The sequence below is a fragment of the Temnothorax nylanderi genome, unplaced genomic scaffold (assembly GCF_030848795.1).
Source record: "Temnothorax nylanderi isolate EJ_2023f unplaced genomic scaffold, tnyl_v1.0 TNYL_tig1113_pilon, whole genome shotgun sequence".
NCBI classification, from domain to species: Eukaryota; Metazoa; Arthropoda; class Insecta; order Hymenoptera; family Formicidae; genus Temnothorax; species Temnothorax nylanderi.
In genome coordinates this window covers 21,757-38,748 of record NW_027250175.1, presented here as the reverse complement: position 1 = coordinate 38,748, position 16,992 = coordinate 21,757, and the positions used below count along the sequence as shown (strand labels likewise).

General features: G+C 34.6%; 2 protein-coding genes across 4 annotated transcripts; both read left to right on the top strand.

The window, feature by feature from the left end:
• The first annotated feature begins 1,305 nt into the window (after positions 1–1,305).
• On the top strand, positions 1,306–3,724 carry LOC139786695 (uncharacterized). 2 transcript variants are annotated; one of them, XM_071725817.1, is made up of 5 exons: positions 1,306–1,457; positions 1,868–2,007; positions 2,096–2,531; positions 2,628–2,822; positions 3,190–3,724. In XM_071725817.1, exons 2-4 carry the CDS (start codon positions 1,957–1,959, stop codon positions 2,798–2,800), a joined length of 660 nt encoding a protein of 219 aa, XP_071581918.1. In that variant the 5' UTR covers positions 1,306–1,457; positions 1,868–1,956; the 3' UTR covers positions 2,801–2,822; positions 3,190–3,724. The 2 variants fall into 2 exon arrangements, with proteins under 2 accessions (XP_071581918.1, XP_071581919.1); XM_071725818.1 differs by having other exon boundaries at positions 1,306–1,712.
• Positions 3,725–8,501: 4,777 nt separating this feature from the next.
• On the top strand, positions 8,502–10,464 carry LOC139786694 (probable ATP-dependent RNA helicase DHX37). 2 transcript variants are annotated; one of them, XM_071725815.1, is made up of 5 exons: positions 8,502–8,928; positions 9,005–9,206; positions 9,270–9,481; positions 9,561–9,658; positions 10,312–10,464. In XM_071725815.1, exons 3-5 carry the CDS (start codon positions 9,279–9,281, stop codon positions 10,389–10,391), a joined length of 381 nt encoding a protein of 126 aa, XP_071581916.1. In that variant the 5' UTR covers positions 8,502–8,928; positions 9,005–9,206; positions 9,270–9,278; the 3' UTR covers positions 10,392–10,464. The 2 variants fall into 2 exon arrangements, 1 of the variants encoding a protein (XP_071581916.1); XR_011722378.1 differs by having other exon boundaries at positions 8,508–8,933; positions 9,270–9,658.
• The last annotated feature ends 6,528 nt before the right edge of the window (positions 10,465–16,992 follow it).

Genomic DNA, 16,992 nt, shown 5'->3' with positions numbered 1-16,992 from the left:
TAGTGTCTCGCGCCAAGTACACACGAAGCGAAAACGCATTGTGATGACTCTTTTGCGCGAAACGCACGAGTTTTACGATTTTAGATCCACACACACTTTTTGTATTGTAAAACGGTTTTAGTTTTTCACTGGATCTAACGAATTGTCATAACTATAACCGTAAAACGTAAATATAAGCTGAAGAACCAATCAGTATATTGCTTTAACTTTATGTATTCTAGAAGACGATAGAAATGATAATACAGTTGGCCATAAGCAGAAGTAAGTACGATTTCAACCGGTGACAATCTTAAGCATCGTCTACAATGGCAGCAGGAGTATACATACAGTAAGACGTAAGCAGTAATAATATAACTTATTGACTAATGGGATTTTTACAATTCAAGAATAATTGACTGTGGTTGGTCAATAGCTTACTGCTTAAGTCTTGCTGCATACTCCTGCTGCCATTGTAGACGACGCTTTAGTGCTGGTCTACAACCTTACTTTAAAAAAAATTTAAGCTCTAAGCCGTAAGAAATTGACCAATCACAATAGAATGTGAAGAGAATATTCGACCGTGATTGGTCAATTTCTTACGACGTAGAGCTTAAATACCCTTTAAAGCAAGGTTGTAGACCAGCACTTATCTTACTTACTTCTGTTTACGGCTCATTTCTATCGTCTTCTAGAATACATAAAGTTAAAGCAATAACAATATACTGATTGGTTCTTCAGCTTATATGTTTACGTTTTATGTTTATTTATGGTTATTATGGCAATTCGTGTGCGAAAGTCTTTAGGCCGGTATTCATAGTCGCTTTTTATTTAAGACCGTCTTAAGTAATGTCTTAAGATGCTAATACGGCTTTGTGATTGGTTAATGACATCTTAAGATTGTAATTACTTAAGACGGTCGTAAATATAAGATCTGACTATGAATACCGGCCTTAGATCCAGTGAAGAACTAAAGGCAAGAACCAATCATATTACAGAATTACTGAGCGCTCACTGGTCTGTTTTGTCTGCTGAACGCGCCCAATGTTACCATTTTACCAATGTTACCATCTTATAAATGTTTCTGATCAACCAATCAATCTATGCACCACAAAAGCGAAGGCGCCACACACAAAAATTGCGTTTCGCAATTGTTGATGCCGTTGGGTGTAGATGGTTGTTTTGTTGCTGTTAGTCCGTGTCGTGATTAGTTATTTTATAATAATCGTGGAATCCAGCCCGGATCGAGTTCGCGAAGGAAGCAGAGAGGACACGTAAGTGCTTAAGTCTATTGTAGTTGAAGTTACCGCGTATGACAGCAGTTTTTTCCATATATCGTTGACTCTTTCAGTTAACGACGGTGACTATATACAGGCTGTGATCAAGATTGATCGTACTTTGACGGAAAATATCTCCAGAGTTCTTTATCCTAACGATAATTTCTTCGAGGGCAAAGAGCTTAGGTTGAAGCAGAGACAAATGTAAGAGTTTCCGCACAAGACTTGTGTGATAGCGTAGCATGGTTATAACGTAACATGGGTCAACGCACAAGAAACGTATCGGTTACGGCGTTATATGCTTATAATAAATGCCTCGGATCGAGATTGATTCTCTCATGCAGTCTCACGTATAACGCCGTAACCGATACGTTTCTTATGCGTTGACACTGCACGTTACGTTACGCTACGTTACTATACGAGAGTCTTGTGCAAAGGCTCTAAGTCGTAAAAGACTATGTATGTACCACGCGGTCATTAATGCCTTCGCACCTGAATCTGAGATTTCTATAGTGCATGTAACGTGCACTATAGAATTGCACTATCTCAGATGAAAAGGCATTAACGACCGCGTACAATAGCTTGTCACGACTTTCGTTTTCTCTGTTATTTAGTCATTGTTGCTCATCGTATCGTCGCTCGTCGCATCGTCGCTTGTCGCTCGTCGCATCGTCGCAACATCGCTCGTCGCATCGCTGGAAACATGATTTCTGGAAACGTCTCGAAAACGATTCACGAAGCTGAAGAAGATGACGTAAGTTTAAATGCATATATATTTATAACATGTTTATTTTATTTAATTTTTAATTTTATTAATATATACATTAAAAATATTTTTTTAGATTGATATGGCAGACATGGAACTTTTGTTTCAAGATTCCTCAGACATGTCCGTCCCTCCGGTCACTACTGGCTGTTCAAATACCGCAACTGTTGCCGGTCCTTCGCGTACCGCTACTGCTGCTGGCTCTTCGAGTACTGCTGCTGCTGCCGGCCCTTCGAGTTTCGTCGCTGTTGCCGGCCCTTCGAGTGCTGCCGCTGTAGCCAATCCTATTATCCCTGCTGGTGCCGGCCCTTCGAGTGCTGCTGCTGCAGCAGCCAATCCTTCTAGTATCCCTGCTGTTGCCGGTCCTTCGAGTATCCCCACCGCTGCCGGCCCTTCGAGTATCGCCGCTGTTGCCGGCCCTTCGAGTATCGCCGCTGCTGCCGGCCGTTCGAGTATCGCCGCTGCTGCCGGCCCTTCGAGTAACGCCGCTGCTGCTGGCCTCGCTGATTTAGGTAAATTACACATATATAATTGATTATATTTACACATGTATAATTAACGTTATATTTATATTTATTTATATTGATAACTTACTTTTTTTATTATAGCACGAAGAGGAAGGGGCACAAAAGCCGGGAAAAATCGAAAAGCAAGAACCTTCTTTCAGTTTCTATTTAATATGAGTGATACATACAGTAGGCATTATTACGGAAGAGGAAGAGGAAGAGGAAGAGGAGATGTAGGAAGAGGAAGAGGCAGAGGACAAAGGCAAGGAAATTAAGTAGGCAGCATATACATACAAGGTACTTATATGCAAGATATACACTGAAAAAAAAAATTAGATTCAAGAAAATATTTATTCAGATAGTAAAAAAAACTCATAAACTATTTTTATTGCTTATCCCCGCAGGGTTTGCAAGTCGCTTTTATAAGGGACGTTACCCAAACCTTTACACTACTACCCTTTCTCCTCTCACTTTAACCCTATGGACCAACGGCTTAACGTCTCTAATATAATCACATATTTATTTAGATTTAAGTAAAGATATCTAATTCTACATAAATATGTGACTTTATTAAGTAAATAAACCATTGGTACTATCTGAATAAATATTTTCTTGGATCTAAATTCAAAAACTTATTGTGACACACGCAACTTTTCTATTTCAGATTGGAGAACTGCTCGTATCGATACTTCTTCGCAGTATCTTCCCATATTATTTCCGCTTTACTTCCGCTGCGAGGCACATATATTTTGATCCGTCTTCGCACCTTTATGATAATGTCTATTCGTATCCGCGCGGTTCGATCCAAGTTTTATTTTATTACGGTTCAGAGCGCTAAAAATAATTTGAGTTTTTTTTAGTACGTTTTAGTTTTAGTACGTTAGTACGTTGAGTTTTTTTTAGTAGATTTTATGTAATTGAGGCGGTCTACACAAATGTGAGAGGATTACTTTGTAATCGAAAGAAGTATAAGCTCGAAAGCTTCGTTTATAGATCAAATGAATTGATTTAGAGAAATGGAAAACCACGCGCTTCCCATTCTTTTTTTGTAGATCTTTTTCATTCTACGTTTTATGCGCAACTCCAATTCCCAGGTGTAATTGTATTAATAAACTTATGACACTCATTATCTTTAGTTTATATGCTGTTTGTACGGATTCGTGTAAGTTTTATAATAAAAAAAAACTATAAAAAAACAACATGGTCTCGTGTGTAAAGTTTATTTAGAAAATAAGATAGAAAATAAGACGTATATGAAATTAAGAAAATAATAAATAATCATAATATGTGCATAGTTATTCATAATAATAAAATGTTATTTCATCCTAATTAGTTATTTTATCCTAATTTATTATAGTTCGTAGATATGTCAATGTGTGGTTGCACGTGTAAATGTGTATTAAAAAGCATTAATTTTCCATGTCATGTTTATGATGACCATCAAAAATAGAGTCAGATAGCTGTATTATCGATTCGGTAAAGTTTTATGCTGTAGGAGGTCACTGATATTATCGACTGATTGATATGTCTGATGATTCATAAACAGTGCATTGAGAGACTCTTTGTGATACAGTGCATTGATCCGCTTTCTCAGTACAAATTGTAATGCGCTCGACGTTGCTTGACTTCGGTAATTGAACGGGACTAGCGGCGTCGCGGCGATCCTCTGGCACATACGTACACAGAGTAAGTTATAGTATTATATTGTTACATGCACATATTGTAATTATTCTTCTTATATTACACGCACGCACACGCGCGCGCGCGCGCGCGGATACATACACACACACACACACACACACACACACACACACACACACATTTGCGTCTCTGCGATATGTAACAGGCAATATGAGCATCGAGCTCCGTTGTCTATTTGGCTTGTTCGTTCGTTTCGTGTTTTATTGTAACCTGCAAAGATATAAGTTAGAAAATTTCATTTTAATAATAAGTGTTAGAATGGAGTAATTATTGTATTATATTGTTACATGCACATAATTATTCTTATATTACACGCACGCACACGCGCGCGCACACGCACACACACACACACACACACACACACACACACACACACACACACACACACACATTTGCGTCTCTGCGATATGTGACAGGCAATATGAGCATCGAGCTCCGTTGTCTATTTGGCTTGTTCGTTCGTTTCGTGTTTTATCGTAACCTGCAAAGATATTAATAAGTTATAAAATTTCATTTTAATAATAAGTGTTAGAATGGAGTAAAGCAATTGCTATATGGGACCAGAAGTGGTACTGCTTGCGTTCATGCGATTGGCTGCTTACGACTAATGTAAAACGACCTTTAAGGATTTTAAAAATATTGATTTTGCAACATTTTATATGATACATATATATTATATGATTATAACATTTGTATCATATAACGTTTTATATGATTATTCACGAAATTAGCAATAACAAAATAAATTTTGGTAAATATGTTGTATAATAACGGCATCCTCTCAGATTTCTTTGAAACTTTCAAATATTTGAAAAATGTTTTGGGATAAAAATTTAAAGGATCACAATTAAAACAGATAACAGTGCTTTTGGTTAAAGCCTCGGTTAAAGCAGAGAATACTCTGCATTTATGCTTTCTACTATTCTCTGCTTTAACAAAGATTATAGTTTTAAAATTTATAATTGAATGAAGTTGTAAATAACATATGATCTAATAATAAGAAGCAAAATATATATCCATAATTATTATTTCTTTATACTTATCGACATCGTGATATTTTAAGTATTAATTATAAACAAACAAAATGAGCGACAATTTTCTTTCCGAGAATCTTTTTTTACCCAAAATACACAAAAATGCTGTTATATTACATATTTACCTACATTTGTATTGAATTATCAAATAAGTAATTAGTCGCAAACAATTATTAATTACGTAAAAATTAATAATATTTTCAAATCCCTCAAACAAAAATCTTGGACTAAAATTGATGAGAAACAAAAAATGATTACGAAAGAAGAACGATGGCCTACAGGTGCTAGAAATATTTATATATTATTTTTACAAAAAGTTGATAATAAAAATTAAGCAACTATTATCAAATATAGATACACATTTTACATAAAAACAATGTCCAGCAATGTATTTTCATGATTAGCAGTGATATTCTAAACCAAATTCAATTGTATTTTATTACATATTTTTTATGTGGCATCAACATGTCTCTCATTTATTAATTTACATATCAATGATTATATTTTAATTATAAAAGACGATGAGAGTGGTAGTGAAATTTTTTCACTTTATTAGCATTAATCACGTTAGAATGCGATTGTCTTATATCGCAAAATATATACAGGGTATAAAACTAAAGGTGTTACAAACTATTATTTCTAAAACTAAGCAAATTATGAAATTTTTGTTTCCTTAGAAATAATAGCCTGTAACACCTTTAGCTTTACAATCTGTACATACTGTTTGTAAGATATACTCTTTATAAGACTAGATATTATATAGACGCGCGCGCTATTTAACTTTAATATTTCACTGTTACTATTACACTATTAACCACACAACTGTCAAAATATGCCATGACAGCCGGTCCTGAAGTAAGCACAAGAGAACTAATCCGCATTGCGGAAAAGCGACAATAATATTTCGATAGATTCGAGTATGGATGACATGCCCTTTTTAGAAGAGGATGCGTAACACTACAAAATGCATGATATCAGTACAAAATTACCTTTTTCAAAAAAGGTAAAAAAAGGGCGCCAAGTACACGCGTGGTTGTTACCTCGGAAAAAAACCAAATGGTAGTATCATTAATTTTATCTCACAAAATTGTCTCACAAAAATTGTCTCACAAAATTGTCTGACAAAAATTGTCACACAAAATTGTCTCACAAAAATTGTCTCACAAAAATTGTCTCACAGAATTGTCTCACAAAAATTGTCTCACAAAATTATTAAATTACAAAATTGTTACTTTATTCAATCCAAGTGATATCTATCTTAACAAAATTATTAAAAACAGAAGTCGTTTTTGTTCGACCCAACTGGCCTAATAATTAATATATTTAAACTCACAACGTTTCGAAAAATTATCTCACAAAATTGTCTCACAAAAATTGTCTCACAAAATTGTCTCACAAAAATTGTCTCACAAAATTATTAAAATACAAAATTGTTACTTTATTCAATCCAAGTGATATCTATCTCGAAAAAACCTAAATAACAAGTGGTATCTATTTAAAAAAAAAATATGTGAAATTTTTTAATACTGCGCCAATTACAAAGAGAGAATATATATATATATATATATACCTTAACAAAATTATTATTATATCACGAAATTGCGTTACCAAACTCAATCCAAGTGATATATATATTTCAAAAAAATATATGAAATCTTTAAATTACGCCAACTACAAAGAGAATATTATATTGCTTTGAAAAATAATTGTAGTGCAACTACTCTTAAAAAATAAAACAAAATTGTGTTACCTAACTCAACCCAAGTGGTATGTATCTTTGTATTCCTAAGGATCTTTCTATCAACCCAAGTGGTAGTAGTTTTAATTCTCCTTGATAAAATTATAATATTACAAAGAATCGTTTAATCATTTTAATCACAAAGAATTAAAGAGGTAACATTATAAAATAAAAATATTTAATTAAAATAAAATAAATAAATTTTTCTTGTAAAAAACTTGGCGCTGCTTTTTTAAGGTTAATCCAGACAAACTTGCATAGGTGCATAAGCATATGCATAAAGAGATGGATTGGTCTATTTCCTTTTGCACATATATCTGAACCAATCAATTTCTTACGCTTATGTTTATGCGCGATGCAAATTTGTCTGGATAGACTTTAAAAAAGCAGCGCCAAGTTTTTTACAAGAAAAATTTATTTATTTTATTTTAATTAAATATTTTTATTTTATAATGTTACCTCTTTAATTCTTTGTGATTAAAATGATTAAACGATTCTTTGTAATATTATAATTTTATCAAGGAGAATTAAAACTACTACCACTTGGGTTGATAGAAAGATCCTTAGGAATACAAAGATACATACCACTTGGGTTGAGTTAGGTAACACAATTTTGTTTTATTTTTTAAGAGTAGTTGCACTACAATTATTTTTCAAAGCAATATAATATTCTCTTTGTAGTTGGCGTAATTTAAAGATTTCATATATTTTTTTGAAATATATATATCACTTGGATTGAGTTTGGTAACGCAATTTCGTGATATAATAATAATTTTGTTAAGGTATATATATATATATATATATATTCTCTCTTTGTAATTGGCGCAGTATTAAAAAATTTCACATATTTTTTTTTAAATAGATACCACTTGTTATTTAGGTTTTTTCGAGATAGATATCACTTGGATTGAATAAAGTAACAATTTTGTATTTTAATAATTTTGTGAGACAATTTTTGTGAGACAATTTTGTGAGACAATTTTTGTGAGACAATTTTGTGAGATAATTTTTCGAAACGTTGTGAGTTTAAATATATTAATTATTAGGCCAGTTGGGTCGAACAAAAACGACTTCTGTTTTTAATAATTTTGTTAAGATAGATATCACTTGGATTGAATAAAGTAACAATTTTGTAATTTAATAATTTTGTGAGACAATTTTTGTGAGACAATTCTGTGAGACAATTTTTGTGAGACAATTTTGTGAGACAATTTTGTGTGACAATTTTTGTCAGACAATTTTGTGAGACAATTTTTGTGAGACAATTTTGTGAGATAAAATTAATGATACTACCATTTGGTTTTTTTCCGAGGTAACAACCACGCGTGTACTTGGCGCCCTTTTTTTACCTTTTTTGAAAAAGGTAATTTTGTACTGTATTATTGTACGGAATACATATCAAAATAGTCAATGGGGAGATGAGGAAAGAAATGGAGGTATAGTCCATTGAAAGCAGGCTGTGACTTCACGTTGTACATCGTTTGCGAAGAACGCGCCCTAAGAGCACAGTTGACGGAAAGTCGACGGCAAGTCGACTTTTATAAGTCGACTTCTAGTCGACTTCTAAAAATGGCGAAAAGTCGACTAAAAGTCGACTTCTAAATAGTCGACTTCTAAAAATGGCGGAAAGTCGACTAAAAGTCGACTTTTAAATAGTCGACTTATAAAAAGACGGAAAACAGTCAAGCGGCGCGTCATGCATCATCAATATGGCGGCGAATCTCGAGGAGGCTGGAGTGGGCTGGAGGACCAGATGAGTGGACCAGAGTTTACGCGTCCAGAGTGCGAGGAATACGTGCCGCGAGACAGGACACGATAAGACGCCAGATAGTTCTTGCAGGTATGGCGGATCAAGTCGTGAGAAAGGTTTTGCCCGACGAGGTAAAAGAGGATCAGGATAAGGCCAAGTGGAAACATGCTTACAGGTTAGGTATGGTGTGTTATTAATTATCATCGATAATTAAGACCTATTGAATGCGACCTCTCCATTCTGTATCATCTTTCAGAACACCAGAAATGAAGGAACCTGTGTTCATGCATTCTTCGTGCGTTCTACGGAAAATCAGTCCGGAATAGGTGGTTTATAAAGAGGTGTACGAAACGAATAAGATGTACATGCGAGGTGTCACGATGATAGAACCCGAATGATTGCCGAAATTCGCCCATGCTATGCCATCTTAGTGAACCATTGGTTGATCCACCGCCAAGGTATTTTTATCACAATTGTTGCTTTATAATGTTTTTCCTACTTATTTATAAAGATATTTATAGATATAATCAATGGACCGGGAAGATTATTTGCCGCGTGTCTGGTACATTCGGAAAGGCCGAATGGGCACTACCATCGATGGATATAGAGCATCCGTGGACGGTGTCAAGTGGTTAGCGTATTTCTTCTTGGAGGGTCAAGTGTGCCCTAAGCTGAAACGATTTGTCCCGTCGCTGCTGACGACACCTGGGAGCATCACCAAGTCATGGGCCAGGTAAATCGTTATTCTATCTCCTTTTGATTTCACGTTGATTCATCGAATAGATTACATCAATTCAATACGATTTTTTCAGGTTGATACCACGCACTCAAGCAATAGTACAAACGCTGCAGTCGCAGGGAGTCGTGTCCAAACACAAACTGCTAGAAATCTGGGGTTCGGATAAAAAATGTGAGATTTTAATTTATAAAATAATATTTAGATATTATCATAGACTTCTATACAATACTAGACCGCTGACAGACATCTCGCCCGTGATGCTTGCCGCCATGTTGATTTTAGTCAAGATATGCTATACTACTATTCTATACAAGTGGTTTTATACAAGATTTCTATACAATAGTCTGGCATATACAGAATGTCCAAAAGAAAGGGTTTAATACTACAGGAGTAGTGGTTCGATTTCGGCATCCAAGTACGCTACACGTCGAAGGCATGACTTACAAACTTATTGATAACATGTACCAATATTTAACACAAAAACATTTGCCTGCTTCGTTATGTACTGTAATAACGAATGCAGATAAACGCACAGCATGAGCAACTGAACACCCGATAGTGACTTATTGTTAATTCAATATAGCCGCACCCTTCACTAACACTTGCACCTTGCACTCGCATCAGCTTTTCGGCAGTGCGTCCATAGATGTTAGTGGTCTAGTATAAAAGTCTGTGGATATTATATATTTATAATAATATATATATATATATATATATATAATATTATTATATATTTACAACATTATGATAATAATATGATATATATTTATATAGCTAATTTTGCATATTGTTTCGCGATTAACGCTGGAATGTTTTAATTTTAGTTCTGTTATTGTCAGCTTACCAGAAGTGGCTGCCGGAATCCGCGCACGCAGAAGTGGCACAGATATGGCCGCCTTTGTAATTAAGAATAAAACATTAGGATTGTAATTATACAGTTTTTTAGATAATTAAATTATTTTATATATGAAAAAAAATCGAAATGCATCAGTTTTAGCCCTCCAGCAAGGGGTCGATTGTGTATCTTGAAATAATGAGGTAAAAATTACAAAAGTGAGAAAATTCATTAGCGTATCTACGATTTTATTTATCAAAATCTAATAAAATCTGTTAACTTTTGTTATTTTTACCTCGTTTCAAGATACACAATCGACCTCCAGACGTACGCGGCGGTTTATTTTATCGACTTTAAAAGTTGGCGGGAAGTCGACTTTTCATCATGACGGGAAGTCGACTTTAAGTCGGTGGTTTTTGCGACATTCGCCGACTTCAAGTCGACTTCAAGTCGACTTTCGTCCTTAAAAATGTCGACTTCTCTGCCAAGTCAGTTTCGGTAGAAGTCGACTTCAAGTCGACTTAAAGTCGACTTTTTGCTCTTAGGGCGGTTATAGAATTTATATTAACGATAGCAAATATACTTTTTATAGTCATCGAATACCTCCAACCAATATTACACATCTACGTATCAAGGGATTGCTGAGTTTATGTAGTATCACGTATCTGTACGTGAAACATCTGTATAAGTGAAACGTTTTATCATTTATACAACTACTTGTCTCTTATCTCGTGACATTAATCATCTTCGCAATTATGAAGAAAATATGTATTTTACTTTTATATATAAAACAACAAAACTACAAAAAAAACAGTTTATAATAAATAAATAAATAAGAAATAAAAGAAATCGCGGAGTAAAATTTTCACGAAAACGGTGATTCCTGCGATTTTTGAAAAAAAAAAAACATAGTGAAGACAATCTCTAAGATTCCTGACTGTAAGAATAAAATAGTCTGTTAACAGTCGGTGCCTGAAAGTGATTAATTTAATATTAAATTTTCGAATTATTTGGGCGTACTTGCATATCTAAATGAAAAGTTTATAACGATTGTTTTTGCGTTTTGTGCAAAAATGTAATACAGGTGCGAGGACAAGCTCTAAGATCAATGACAGGAAAAAAAATAGTTTATCAACAGTCGAGATCCGGATGTAATTCGAAGTACTTGCATATATATCTATATCTAACAAGATAAAAAATTTTTAACACCCGTAGAGGCCTTTCACTATCCGCGCCGATTCCCATTAGTGGTTCTCTTTTAATTGCATTAATGATTGTAATAATTTTTATTATTTATTACTTTGCACATCAAATTTATTTTTGACAAGAATATATAATTTAATGCAATACATAATACAATGTGATAGTGCAATATATTATTTATATACCTTATTTTCTTATTTTTTTATTTTATTATTATTTATGAAATTATTTCGCGTCAAACTATAATTTACGTAAACTATAATGTTATAAAGAATTAGAATAAAATTGAAACATAATTGTAATTGTCTTCTTTTTCATAAAATAAATTAACAAAAAAAAAATAATTAAAATAATAAAAAAAATATTTTAAAAAATTATTTTAAAAAGATTATTTTAAAAAATTATTATTAAAAAGTTATAAAATAATTTGATAACTTACAGGTACGATGCGCAGCAGCTAACAATAAGTATGTAATAACCATATCGGGTTGTAACGTCCGATGTCCCTCAAGTTTTTTCCTTTTTTCGAATTTATTCGTTGCACTCACGGCACTTCAGTTAATTTATGTAGCTGACGATAATGCTTCTGAAGATATAACTCCTGAATCTCAGAGCTATCTTCTCGAATGCACTCGCGACTCTGTAAAACGCAGAGATGTCAAATTTCAATAAACAAGTTCACGTTCAATCACTTAGTTTGCATGACGGTGATTTCACGTGAACAAAGCACGCCGCGTATATTAAATATATCGCACGCACGGTACGGTATCGAGCACGTAAATCTCGCGAACGTAAAACTGATACTTTGCACAACGGAGGAGTTGCGACTGTGGGCGCGTTAACTTACGCGGCACGAAATATACAAAAATAAAAAATATTAACGAACGAACATATAATTATAGTATCACGCGGCGTGCTATTATTTGAATCACGATACGATTTCACGTTATCACTCGACCCGCTTTCCGCTCTCCGGAAAAGAATCGGAGATAAATCACACAATTATTCCGGGACAGCGTTCAAACTGTTCAAAGCACGACACGAGATATGTAAATGAATGCCATTCGAGAGTCCAAACATATGGCGGGACAAGCGATTATTATTGTCCGCAAATATCACAACGAAACTGCAAATCACTCACAATTGCCATACCCTCGCCTCGACGTCTCTGCCTCGAGCGAGCGATTCGCGCGACACATTCATTCACGACACTTGATACTCTTGCAAATTGTATGAGCGCGTCGTCGATTATTCCCGCGGAACGAGGAGCAGGAATGCCAATGGCAGGAACGAGCGCGTTTCAAATAACAGCACCCACCATCCACAGCACGGAGCACGGCGACGCGCGTGGAGCACAAAACACTTCACATCTGTCCGAAATTCATCAAGAGAATGACTGATGATTGTGAGTAACATCCGCAGGTAACGGTATTCGACGAAAACAAGTGGCAAGACCGTCTCGCCGATAGAAACAATATAATCGTCCACGCCGCACGCGTCGACTTTGAACGTAACGCTGTTCCCGCTGCTCCGAAATTGACGGATTCATCACAAACGGTCGCGCCACTCGCGCCCAGGCCGCCTAGGCGGCCTAGGCTGCGTTCCACTTATCGCTCACAACGCTCGCGAGCATCATTTCATCCTTGTTTAACATTTGACAAACAACAAGAATGAAATGATTCCACGAGCGTTGCGAGCGATAAGTGGAACGCACCCCTAATTAGGTACGCCGCGAGTCCGCGACGGCTGCCGCGTCGGCGCGGCGGCCGAACGTGATTGGCCGGATCCGGGGGCTCGATTCACGCGGAGCCAATCGCGTTACTTATGTACTCGTTCAACGTCGCCAACGTCGGTACACGAGACGCAGAGTCGCGTGTAATCGGCTCGTGTAATTTTTTTCTCGTAAACGAAAAGAAGTCCGGTTACAGTGTGTGTGTGTGTGTGTGTGTGTGTGTGTGTGTGTGTGTGTGTGTGTGTGTGTGTGTGTGTGTGTGTGTGTGTATGTGTTGCAAGCTGAACGTACACCGAATATTCCGTTCTTGACTGTAACGAGTGGGATGCCGTCGCTGGGCGAAATAAACGCCGAATGCCGTACGTGCTGGACGCCGTACGTATCATCATCTCCCGGCTGTGATTTGGCGATTGAGGATCTTTTGCAGTGCGCCGTGATCGGTGAGTGAATTGTGCATGAGAAACAAATGATTCGAAGCGCGATACATCCAAATTTTAATATAATCGTTGTCCCACGTGTTGCAGTGAGACGATAACCTCGGAATTCGCGTCTCTTGCCTCCGTTTCGATTTCTACTCCGAATGAGTGAATCGCGCGGAGAGACGCTTCGATGAATAGCTTGAACCTCTCATTAAGCGGGATTAATAATCAATAGAGTAATTAAAGAGAACGATCGCGCATTTGGCGTTCTCACTTTGCTTGTCTTTCGGGGTACGATCACGCGTCTTTCAGATGATATTTATTTTGCTCGCGTCGCTATTCGCTCGTTCGGTGAAAACGCACGCAGCGGGCGCGTGATCTAGCGAGTCGTTTGATTTTCCGTTTGAACTTATAGAGGTGTTATATATGAGAAATAATGAGGCGCACACACACGTGCAAATAAATTTGAAACATTTACGACGAATTACGTGTTACGTGAACGAGCAAATTACGTGCCTGTTCTTTAATTTAACGAAAAACGGAATTGTATTCGTGGATGCACATTTCAGTTTGTTAATTCGCACTCAGTTGACAGAGCGTTATAACGTTTTCTCTCTTCATCTCAATCTCAGTGTGCATGTTTCAATCACAGTACGGATTAACACATTTAAGTGTAATTATTTGTATCAATTATAGTATTTCAAAATCAGATGACTTTATTTGCTATTAAATATCTAATTAATGAAATTGCATATGCATTTCAAGCAATGAAATGTGTCATTAGATAAAAAAATATTTTCAATATTATTGCGTTGTTTGAAACAATTATATATTTAATTCTTAGATTATACTTTCCATGTAATAGTATTAAGAATATTGTAGTTGAATTAATGAAATATTTTTCAATAACACTGATGCTATTGAATCAAAACAGTTTTTTTGCTCAGTGTAGTTGAAGACCGTGCGATGCTCCGCATGTCAATATTAGATGCTCTCTCATCACGGAATTGCCATACCGTTTGCTCAAAAACTTGGCTAACTCATCGCGACATTCCCAAAGACCTGCTGTGATACCATATTGAAAGAGATAATATTTCCCTTCCTTTTTTTCTTCTTCCTAAGGCAACATTTATTTTCATCAATATAGATTGCAAAGTATCAATAAATATTTTAGGATTTCATTTCTGAAATAAGTCATGAAATATTCCATAAATGTAAGCAACCAATATTAAAATGTTTATTTATCTTCATAAAATGTTCATTAACTATTTAAGTATCATTGTTACATTTTAATCTTAACTTAAAAAATATTTAAAACTGTTTTTTTTTTAATATTTGCATGAGATTTGCTTTTATCAAAATATTTGATAATTACTCATTACAATTAGCTTTAATTGCACTTTAACTTGAATGAATAAAATTGAATCTGCTATCTGATTCCGAAAAAAATTATAATACATACACTGAGAAAAAAATTTACTAAAATAAAAAAAATTTAGCTTAATTTTAGTAAATCGCGTGTTTGCATGCAACTGTGAACGCGTTTTTTTAAAATAAGAAACTGTATGTATTTATTTGAACAACATAATTCTTTTATAAAGGAAATAATTAATTAATTATAACAAGTATTTACTACAATGCAGTTAATAATTATTGAAATATAATTTTTATTTTTTACTAATTAGTAATTTTCTAATTATATTTATTACTTTCAACAAAATGCATTTTTTCATTAAATAAAGAATTCATAAACTTTAAGAAGTATTTTGTATACAATATAGTCAATATTTATAGAGATATGAATCTTATGTTTTATAAGTTAACAATTTTCTAATAATATTTATTTAATTTAAAAAAATAATTTTTCTATAAATTATTTTTACCTATAAGTAAAAACTTTAAAAATTTTTTCTAAAACATATATAAATTGGCGTCCAAGCGCCAAGAGATATCCTTGTAGAGAGAGAGAGAGAAGGGATTCTTCCACTTATATATATACGAGTCTTACGACAGTGGACTCTGTGGTTTTCGCCTCGCAGGGAGTCTGCTTATATATTATGGTTGGATATATTTTAAATTTGAGAAACGTTTCCCATCATACGCCACCTAGCAGCGTCGCGCGTCGTTGCGAACTTATAGGATTCCGTCGAGTTAAAAATGCTTACAAATAAAATATTCTTTTCCTTTTTTTGTCGAATATATTAACTTTATTTCAGTATGCGTTTCCTTAAATGTAATAAATTGCACTAAAGAAAATATTTATTTCTTATAAGTACTCCATTTATTATTTTTATAACTTTGGAAACGTGAAATTAAGTAAATATTTATTAAAGTGCCATTTCTAAAATTAAAAGATTCGGATTTAGTATTTTAAAAATTCATTTACTATATTTCAATAACTATTACACTGTAATATAGTAAACCTGAATTTGATTCAAGTAAACGTTTCAAGAAGAAAACATTTTCTGATTTTAATGCTTTAGTTTACTATAGTCAAATTAATAAGTTTTACATTTTAACATTATTTATTTAAATTAAGTAAATCTAATTTTAGTAAATATATTTACTAAAAGTAAGCAAATTTTTTTTTCAGTGTAGATATTTTTTACTTTTTCCTCGAAGTAATTTTTTTTAACTGTTATGACTCCATTTTTTATAAGTCATAATAATAATTATTAATATTAGTTGTAGTCACATTATTAGTTGCGCGATTTAACAAATGCAACGGACATATATATAAATAAATCATGTTTAATAAATTCATTTTAATAGATATCATAAATGTGTATAATGTCATAGGTATATCATAAATGTATATCATAAATGCGTATATAATAATGTTTATTCATATAATCATTTGTCGAGAATTGCATATATATTTTGTTAGTAAAATCTATATTTTATAATAACGAATAAATTTTTATTCATTATTCAATGGATAAGAGAATAACGAATAAATTTTTATTTATCAATCGTCAATCATGGAATGTCATTCATGCCCATCCCTGATTTGGGCCAATCGCGTGTTTTCGTTATCGCGCGCGTAGTAATTTCGGCAAGTACACCGCGCCCCGCGCTCCGCGGCGGCCGCGCGAAGGAATGTAAGGGGTGGGGGACAGTTCACAGTTTCCATCAGGACACAGGGCGATACGGCCGCGACCCGCGACGTCGCCACGCGGCGTAGATCCTTCCGACCTTCGATTAGCTTCGATCGTAATCGTATTCGGTCGCGAGCGAGCGTGATGTGTGTAATGTGGTGTGATGTGCGAAAAATGCGGGTTAATCGTCGTCCAGCATGGTGTACGCGACGCTTGCG